This window comes from Mizuhopecten yessoensis, unplaced genomic scaffold (genome assembly GCF_002113885.1).
Source record: "Mizuhopecten yessoensis strain PY_sf001 unplaced genomic scaffold, ASM211388v2 scaffold4805, whole genome shotgun sequence".
Lineage (NCBI taxonomy): Eukaryota > Metazoa > Mollusca > Bivalvia > Pectinida > Pectinidae > Mizuhopecten > Mizuhopecten yessoensis.
In genome coordinates, this window is record NW_018405730.1 from 763492 (window position 1) to 774005 (window position 10514).

At 36.3% G+C, this 10514-nt stretch overlaps 1 protein-coding gene across 1 annotated transcript in view; it reads left to right on the top strand.

The window, feature by feature from the left end:
* LOC110449738 (cytochrome P450 3A30-like) overlaps window positions 1-9880 on the top strand; it is a 23887-nt gene extending 14007 nt beyond the window's left edge. The window contains 13 exon segments of the mRNA XM_021496795.1: window positions 1466-1518; window positions 2790-2886; window positions 3171-3293; window positions 3809-3897; window positions 4247-4395; window positions 5540-5676; window positions 5847-5976; window positions 7223-7380; window positions 7822-7895; window positions 7897-7908; window positions 8542-8679; window positions 9383-9545; window positions 9809-9880. Coding sequence (XP_021352470.1) covers window positions 1466-1518; window positions 2790-2886; window positions 3171-3293; window positions 3809-3897; window positions 4247-4395; window positions 5540-5676; window positions 5847-5976; window positions 7223-7380; window positions 7822-7895; window positions 7897-7908; window positions 8542-8679; window positions 9383-9545; window positions 9809-9880 — 1395 coding nt within the window.
* Window positions 9881-10514: the final 634 nt, after the last annotated feature.

Here is a 10514-nt window from a genome sequence, read left to right on the forward strand (position 1 = left end):
CTACACTGTAACACACTTCACTACACCAAGTGTTATTGTGTGAGACTGTCAAGGATAGTACCCATTAGTCCTACACTGTAACACACTTCACTACATTAATCGTTATTGTGTGAGTCCTACAGTGTAACACACTTCAATACACTAATCGTTATTGTGTGAGTCCTACACTGTAACACACTTCATTACACCAAGCGTTATTGTGTGAGATTGTCAAGGATAGTACCAATTTGTCCTACACTGTAACACACTTCACTACACTAAGTGTTATTGTGTGAGACTGTCAAGAATAGCACCCATTAGTCCTACACTGTAACACACTTCATTACACCAAGCGTTATTGTGTGAGACTGTCAATGATAGTACCCACGAGTCCTACACTGTACACTTCACTACACTAAGCGTTATTGTGTGAGATTGTCAAGGATATTACCCATTAGTCCTACACTGTAACACACTTCACAACACTAAACGTTATTGTGTGAGACTGTCAATGATAGTACCCATTAGTCCTACACTGTAACACACTTCACAACACTAAACGTTATTGTGTGAGACTGTCAATGATAGTACCCATTCGTCCTACACTGTAACACACTTCACTACACCAAGCGTTATTGTGTGACACTGTTAAGGATGTTATCCATTAGTCCAACACTGTAACACATTTCACTTCACTAAGTGTTATTGTGTGAGACTGTCATGGATATTATCCATTAGTCCAACACTGTAAGACACTTCACTACACTAAGTGTTATTGTGTGAGACTGTCAAGAATAGTACCAATTTGTCCTACACTGTAACACACTTCACTACACTAAGAGTTATTGTGTGAGACTGTCAAGGATAGTACCCATTCGACCTACACTGTAACACACTTCACTACACTAAGAGCTATTGTGTGAGACTGCCAACGATAGTACCCATTCGCCCTACACTGTAACACAATTCATTACACTAAACGTTATTGTGTGTGACTGTCAAGGATATTACCCATTCGACCTACACTCGTTATTGTGTGAGATTGTCAAGGATAGTACCAATTCGACCTACACTGCAACACACTTCACTACAGTAAGAGTTATTGTGTGAGACTGTAAAGGATAGTACCCATTCGACCTACACTCGTTATTGTGTGAGACTGCCAATGATAGTACCCATTCGACCTACACTGTAACGCACTTCACTACACTAAGTGTTATTGAGTGAGATTGTCAATGATATTATCCATTAGTCATACACTGTAACACAACTTCACTACACTAAGCTGTGGGAACACACCATGGAGGAACTGTCATCCGCCTCGAGGGAGACATATTCATCACAAATCGCATGTCACCTGCTACTTTCCGACTTATTTTTATAAACATGTATTTGTGCTTTAAAACTTGTGACCTGTTCGGGTTTCTTTTTCTCGATTTTTCATTTTTTGCAAATGTTCACCTTGTCATCCTGTTTGGTATGCCAGGGACTGGTTCAGACGGAACGAAATATGTACCGCAAATATGGCAAAGTATTTGGGTAAGTCCTTAAAATTGTTTTTCGAAAAATATATATCATTAGGTTTTGAAATTAAATTTAAATGGATTATTATTCCCATTCATTCATATTTAGAATATCATTTAGAATATTAGAATATCCTTTTCCTAATTAAATACATCGCAATGTAATTTTTTCCATTTCTAATTTAAAAGATAGTTCCAGTAAGTGAGACCCTGTACATAACTATCATGTCCCATGGATGCGTATATATACAATAAGTGTATAATGGTGTAATAGGAAAATAATCGTTTCCCAAATACTGTAACTAAAACATTTCCTGACATTGGAAATGTTTGGATGCTGTCTGTTTGAAGGATTTGCTTCAGTTCCATATACAAGCGGTAAAGCAGTACTTTAGGTTACGTCACTCGTAACAACACTTATTGTAGCAGACAATTCTGACAAAAGTTTTACATTGATAAATAATGACTGTAGTACGCTTTAATACGTCATGGTTATACCTGTAGGCTATCAAAACAGCTATTAACATGTATTAAATACTTTGAATCAATATATTTTCCTAAGATATTTCTTTTTGTACTAATTTATGACAAGACTTTATCGCGAATTAAAACATTTCATAAATAATTATTTAATAGATAATGAGTACCAATATTGATAAAATATCATGGCAATTGCTAATTCAAGTAATCCCGATAAAGCCGAGACAAAGATCACGAAGTAAAGAACACGCAAGCATATAGCGATTTTCAGTAGGTTTTTTCATGCACAATACCCCTGAGGAATAAGGCATGCGGAACTCGAACTTGGATGTCTTTGAAATGCATCCGTGTAAATGGTAAGTATAGAATACAAATAAACCCCATCGAAGGGATGCGATCATGTATTCCAGAAGTGTAAGCGTAAAAGTACCTTAATGTACAATCATAATCGATTCTTAATTAACAAAATTGTTTGAATTTACTTTATTGTGGTGTCCATATTCTTACTGACCAAGTACATATACCCCTGTGGAGCTTAGCTTTGTATTTGCTGGGACTATTTATTTTTATACAATTGTATCACAGACTTTGCTAGTTTTGCAGTCAGTGTATATTCAATGTTGGTACTTCACAGCCATATCAAGTTAACCCCACGCAGGCAATAACAGAGGACAAAAATTGAGTTGATTTGTTCACATTAAAAGATATTTTCTTTATAAGTATGATCCATCTGGATATTTAGCCCGATTTGGAATAACAAAATTACAATAAGAACGTAAACAATAAACATATATTTTGTTATAACAGAATGTATGAGTCGTATATCCCGGTCCTGTACATTGCTGATCCGGCTCTCCTGAAGCATATCATGGTGAAGGAATTCAAAAGTTTCGTCAACAGACGGGTAAATATTATATTAAACAGCAACTACAAACTAACGTTCATAGGAGTTTTCAAATGAATTAAAGCTAATATGATGTATTGATAAATTATCAATAATCTGAGTGCTTAATTTGTGAGAATGTATCTGAAACGAGCTTGTTTATATATGTACACGTTGGTTTCATGGATGAAAGTATTTGTATGTTATTACAACATGACTACCTGCAAATGGTGTATTTCTCGCATAGTTAGTTTAGAAATATGTCGAATTCTTGTTGATGTATGGTTCTTTCTTCAACTCTTTAGAACACATTTACAAAGTTTACCGACCGCAAGATGTCAACAATGGTTACACAACTGGAGGATGACCACTGGCGATTTGTTCGGAACGTCATCACCCCAACATTTAGTGGCAAGAGGCTGCGTCAGGTAGATAGATATTTGTCTTCCATTCTAGCATTTTTGGTGATAAACCTATTGGTGGTTGAGGTGACTCTAGATATTTTACGATATTATTTGTCCGGTGTTGGCCTGGACATGAACATCATTTATTGCACACACTACTTTCATTTTGACATTTTTTGTTTGAAAGATATAGAAAAACATGTATTGTAAAATCATTAGAAGAAAACGTCTCTCTTTGGTTAAAAAATAAGGAGTAAATTCATTTCAAAGCCTAAGAGTTATTTAAATCCAAAACCTCTCTGGTTAACTTTTCCTACCTTCACAAACGCATTTGAGCCGATAAATCTACAATAAATCTTGTGTACTGATCAAAGTAGTATTTTACTTTTACATCTCTCCCTCGGCTCAAAACAACCTTGTCACTGGGTTAGGACAATGTTTGTACCGACACCCACTATAATAACCAGTTCAGGATTGTGGGATAAATACAATAGTTGGTATAACATTGGAACGTATGTCTCTACTTTACCTGTCTTTAGATGGCACCATTAATAAACAGCTCTGCCGACAAATTCATGGAAAACATAGAAAGAAAAAGAAAAGAAGATCAAGACATCGACATGAAAAAGTAAGTGTCTTTTTAGTATTGATTATTATTATAATTTGGGTGAAAAGTACCCGGTAACCGTAATAATGTAAGGTCCCTAACGGTCCGCTGTTAGCAGTTGATGATTAAGAGAATATATGATTTTGCGATGAACAATAAAACACCAAGCGAATACATTTGGTCGAAATCCATCCATGAACATATAAACTGGGCTGGCCCCCGAATATATTCGAGAGAAAAAAGTGGAACTGCATCAAAATAGAATACGGAAAGTTTCGTGTTAATGTACATAAAGCACAAATCATGGTAAGTTTGTCCCTTGTTTATTTTCTACTGTAAACTTAAGCCAATTAAAAGCATTTCTGCACAGGTTCATAGGAGGTTTTACAATGGATGTGATTGCCAGTACAGATTTTGGTCTGGACGTGGACAGCCAGAATAACCCGGATGATCCTTTCACGAAGCAAATCCGGACTTTCACCTATTCAAAAGCTCTTGCATTTATGATGATTATTGTTTGTAAGTGAAGAAGACTGTGTAACTCGTAGTAGTGTGTATGCAATTTACTAAAATGATTAACAACGTCATTAGAACCTTGACGGTACGAACAGTTTTGTTCACAAAAAAACACCAATTAGCTTATTTCTCGGAAATAAAAGTCAATTTTTAATTATTTGGTCCTGAAATGATGTACACAGAGGTTAAAATGCATGCATTACCTGTAGATCGTGATATGTGTTGAAGGATATTTCTTTATCGAGCTGATAGTCTGGATATGCATAACAAACTCGATATCTCAATGAGTAATTGTTACAAACGTTGTTATGACTCGATACCTTAATTCATAAAGGTTACAAACGTTGATATGACTCAATACCTGAATTTTTAATTGTTATAAACGTTTATATGACTCGGTATCAAAATGAGTAATTGTTACAAACGTTGTTATGACTCGATAACTCAATTCCTAATTGTTATAAAACGTTATTATGACTCGATACCTCAATTCATAATTGTCTCAAACTTTGTTTATGACTCGTAACCTAAATTTATAATTACTTTCAGCGGATTTTATTGCTCGATACCTCAATTCGTTGCTGTCACAAACGTGGTTATGACTCGATACCTCAATTCATAATTGTCTCAAACTTTGTTTATAACTCGTAACCTAAATTTATAATTACTTTCAGCGGATTTTATTTCTAGATACCTCAATGCGTTACTGTTACAGTTTTTTATATGATTCGATACCTCAATGCGTTACTGTTACAGACGTTGCTATGACTCGATACCCCAATGCGTTACTGTTACAGGCGTTGCTATGACTCGATACGTCAATGCGTTACTGTTACAGACGTTGCTATGACTCGACACCTCAATTCGTTACTGTTACAGTCCTTGCTATGACTCGATACCTCGATGCGTTACTGTTACAGTCGTTTCTATGACTCGATACCTCAATTCGTTACTGTTACAGTCGTTGCTATGACTCGATACCTCAATTCGTTATTGTCACAAACGTGGTTATGACCCGATACCTCATATCCTCATAGTTACAAATGTTTGTAAATATCAATTTAATATCTTTATTTAAGAAATTGAATAGAAAAAATACGTTAGGGTTTGTTTGGAGTCTAAATTATCATGCTTCTGTATTTTTCAGTCTTTCTTCCTTTTCTTGGTTGGGTTTTGAGACTATGCGATTTTCTTGGGATCAATCTCACAGAAGCAAAAGCTGCTACTACCTTTTTCACACGTGTCACAGAAAAAGCCTTAGAGGGGAGACGGAAATCCCAAGGGGTACGTTAAAGGAACGGTTTTTAAGCGAAATTGTCATGAACTAAACAAGAAAATATCCAAATGAAAATAACCTCGATTTTCAAAGGTTGATTCCATTTAAATATAAGGTTGTGGAATGCAGTCAGAGATTAGGGAGAATTAAAATGTAAGATTTTTTTTTTTCTTCGCAGAAAACCCCCTTTTTTTTCGGAATATTGATTAATACCGAAGACAGAGATGTGAAAGCAAAGCAGGAAGAAGCAGATACAGAAAGCAAAGAAAACGATGTTAGCCAACCATCGTCAACATGGATGCGAAAAACTAAGGCTGTATTGAGGATAAATAGTCCTTGACAGAAGTAATGATAGAAGATATCTTATATTTGTTATTATACAGTTAGAGTATGGGGTTGAGGGATATAGCAAGTTTCTGGTGTCCCAAGAGCAGTTCGCCTCGGGAAATAGGCATGGTCAAGGGACACCAGAATCTTGCTATATCCATCAACCCCATACTTTAACCGTTTTATTATACCGATACACACTGCAGAGATAGTTTAAACTTGAAAATATTTGTAAACCATAAGCTGTATAGCTTCATGTCCCACCTACCCCTTTGATCGCAATGGAGCCAAATGCTTCCGAGTTCGGTAGCAAGCTCCCCCCACCTCTCGCCTGATTGGCTTGGCGGAAACACCCGAGTGTAGGTGTGTTTTAGTTCCCAGACTAACACACAGGACTAAAACACAGTCAGGCAAAAGTGGGGATATATTCGATTTAACCAATTACTTTTATATAGAGTAAATCAAGTAGAGGTATAATAACAATACTAAACCAAACCTTCGGCTGAGGTAGCCTTACAAGTTGATAATACCTATTATTACACCTCTACTTTATTTACTCTACAGTGACGCGCGAGGTGGGCGGAGCTTGCTGGTTTACAAATATTTTCTAGTTAAAACTATCTCTCCAGTGTGTATCGGTATAATAAAACGGTTAAAGTATGGGGTTGAGGCATATATAGCAAGTTTCTGGGGTCCCTTGACCATGCCTATTTCCCTCGGCTTCGCCTCGGGAAATAGACCTGGTCTCGGGACACCAGAAACTTGCTATATCCCTCAACCCCATACTCTAACTGTATATTATCAACTTGTAAGGCTACCTCAGCCGAAGGTTTGGTTTAGTATTGTTTAACGTCCTATCAACAGCTATGGGCATTTAAGGACGGCCTTGTGATATGACGAATGATGTAAATTTCTTTGTTGACATCCTTATGTCCACTTCAAATGTCAACAATATGCAAACATACATAACAACAGAGGTAAAGGCCCTTTGGCCCCTTGTCATTAAATATTACAAAATGGCGAATTAAGAGATACTACATTTATTCATTCTTTATTTATAAAATATTATTGTCATTTGAAAAGATTACCATGTTTATACAGTGAATAGTTATGCACTACAGACTACACATTTAGTTGCCGTTCCTTACAGTATAACAACTGATTTCGTCCTCCATCCATATATTTTTTTCTATGAAAACTAACATTAATTGCTTGGGTGTGTTTTCGCACTAACTGCGGACGAGATAACAGCCCAGGCTACACTGTTTTTCATTGCTGGATATGACACGACCTCCAACACTCTTTGCTTCATCATGTACCATCTGGCAATCTACCCTGATATCTGTGACAAAGTCCTACAAGAAATTGATGCAGGATTACGTGGGGTAGGTAAACCTTCACTGACATCAGTAAAAGGGGTTGGTACTGTAGGGTTTAAGTCTGAGGCGTGGTCAGTCACAGCATAGGTAGTTATAAACAGTAATATATGTTATTCTGCCTTTTATCTTCTTTTTTCCTGTTCTGACTTTACAAATCTTTCTTTAGTGAGGTACATTCAAGTGCAACTAATGTTTCAAGATTATTTGAGAAAAACATTGTTTGAAAAGAACGGATTATTGACAAGAATAAAATAAACGGTCACAAAAAGAGTAGAAGAGAACGATGGTGCAAACTTACCCTTCTCTGTTAATGGCACCATCGATGTTTAACGTTTCATTGTATAAAGTTATGTCATGTGTATAAATAAGATAAATTATTCATCCTATACAGGGGAACACTATATTAACCGTTAGCCTTATCGTTCTCACAATGTGTTATTGTTATAGGAGGCCCCTCACTATGACAACGTAACCAATCTCTGCTATTTGGAAATGTGTGTCCACGAGACAATGAGGCTGTTCTGCTGCAGCAAGGTAAAACTCCATGAAGAATCCAAATAAGGAGCTAACTTTGTAAATATTAACTTCCGCTCCATTGTTGTACCCGTCTTGAGGTTGTGCTTCCACTGAAGTCACAAAAGACGATTTTATAAAGCATATAAAGGCTTCAAGATGTCCTAGAAATTCTTCCGATTAAGATAATGCGCATTGCTATTTAGACATATTCAGTCATATTTGATATTGCTGTAATCCTGTCGATATCCTTTACAGCCATGTTAAGAATTGTAATTGATTGTAATGTTTCATTGGTGTTTAGTTATCATTACGTTACTCGGATTGCCCTTAACAATTGTCCGACATACTTGTTTGAAAGGAATTGATTAACGAAATTACCTTGACTTATTTGCACTAAATTCAAACTGTGTCCTCTGTTTAGAGTTATATATTGATATCTGGCTGCACCCATTGTTATACTATGTATCTATTTCTATTCTTTTGCGATTGTTTGTCTAAAACCTTGATATCCTGATCTCGTGACAATATTTAGCTCTTTTGAATAATGACATTAATATACAGATCTAACTGACTCAGTAGTAAAATATAAGCCGACCTAAATGGACTTTCCGGATATAGATTAGTTCAACTTTTTGTGGTCTATCTATATAGAATTGACCGTATGGCTAGCAATGACGTCACCATCGGAAATATCAGGATCCCGAAAGGAATGATTATAAATATACCGGTGGGTGCCATACATATGGATCCCGAGTACTGGCCTGAACCAGAGAAATTTGACCCGGAAAGGTAAGCTGACATGGTGAGACAAATACACGTACATGTAGTGCGGAAACGTGATATTCAAGACACCCCTGTAATTTGGGAACAAAATCTTATTACGATCTCGATTTAATCACCCGTTAGAGGAACCTGAACATATTTCATATTAAAGCAAATAGTTTGGCTACTTAACGGGAATGTCTAAATTCAACTTTTTCTTTCTAATTTTAGGTCAGAATGAATAATACTTATAACTTATCACATCGATTATTCTTTATCTCATTCTTTATCTTATTCTTTATCAATCTGAGACCCCCATATCAATTTGAAGGCTGATCTAGTTCGAGGGTCGTTAAGGGGAAGGCTGGATAGGTCATATTTGAAACCGTGAATTTTATACTACAAACTGTCAATAGTAATTGGCAGCGTTAAAATTGGCAATGCCATCATATCGTGTGCCCCAATTGAACGCGCTGGACAGATGTGGACCAGGCCGATCTTATACTTATGTAAAACTTATAAAGCTAACATCTTCTCATTAGTATACAAATATGAAGCAGGAATGGAAGTTACAAGATCGGTGAAATGTTAGCGGATTGAAATTCAACTCCTAAACGCTAACTATAGCGAGTGTCATTTGTACATAATGCAATATAATGTATTACGTGTACCATAATTATCATTTGCTTAAATTAGTTGATTATTATACCTATTTAAAATAATGTCACAGATTTACACCAGAGGCCAAGGCTAACAGGGACCCATTCGTCTTCATGCCATTCGGTGCTGGGCCCCGTAACTGTGCTGGGATGAGGCTTGCTCTCCTAGAAATAAAAACTCTTATCGCCAGAATGCTTCAGGAATATCGACCTGTTATAGGACCGCAGACAAAGGTATTAATTTTAAAATCACTTATCCCCACATTCCATTACTATTGACAATCACAGTTATATATAGACACATGCGTTTAGACCGTTTTCATTTCGAAGATAAAAGTGTTATTTATCCATATGATTCATAGATGAATAAACAAAACAACCTGCAACAACCTTCGTCTGGTTAGAAAACAATATCAATATTCACATATGGTCCATTTCAGATAAATTAAAACACAACACATATAACATTATAAACGCCTTGGCTATTAACATTTCAGGTTCCTATCCAGGTGTTAAAGCTGGGGAACATTTCATTGGATTTGTATCTTAAGTTTGAGAGGAGGAATTAATATAGTGAATATACCAAGATGCTACAGCTGTTTTGCATCGTCAGAAGTGAAACCAGGAATACATATACTATTGAAGTCAATATATATGTTCATGTTCATAGGTTTTATATGAATAATTTAGTATTGTTAGAGAAAACTTTATCGGAAGATAAAAACCAACACAAACGTGATGAAGAGCATGTCGAATTTGATATAATATGGTGTCGGTTGGTGGCGCCGTGGATAGTCTACGCACCTATCACCAAGGCGACCGGAGTTCGATTCCCCGACCAGAGGTAAAAAGGTATATGGGGTACTTAACCGAGCACGTAGGGTTTTCTCGGGTACTCCGGGTTCCTTCCAAATGCGGCGCTTACATTCGGGCCACCAAGAATGACTTATATAAGTTTAAATTATTGTTGTTATAATTGTTGTTAAAATTTGTTTGCATAATGTGAGGAAAAAAACTCAAGTGGCATATCGACATAATGTGGGAAGTTGGTATGTTAAATATAGGTTTAGAGAGCGTGTATATCACAACACTAGTTAACGTCCGTTCCCTCGTTTTCGTTACAATTACTACTATAGCAGGAACACTGTTTGGTGACCGTCTCAGTAGTATTTCTCGGTTTTATTTTAACAATTTGGTGCACAC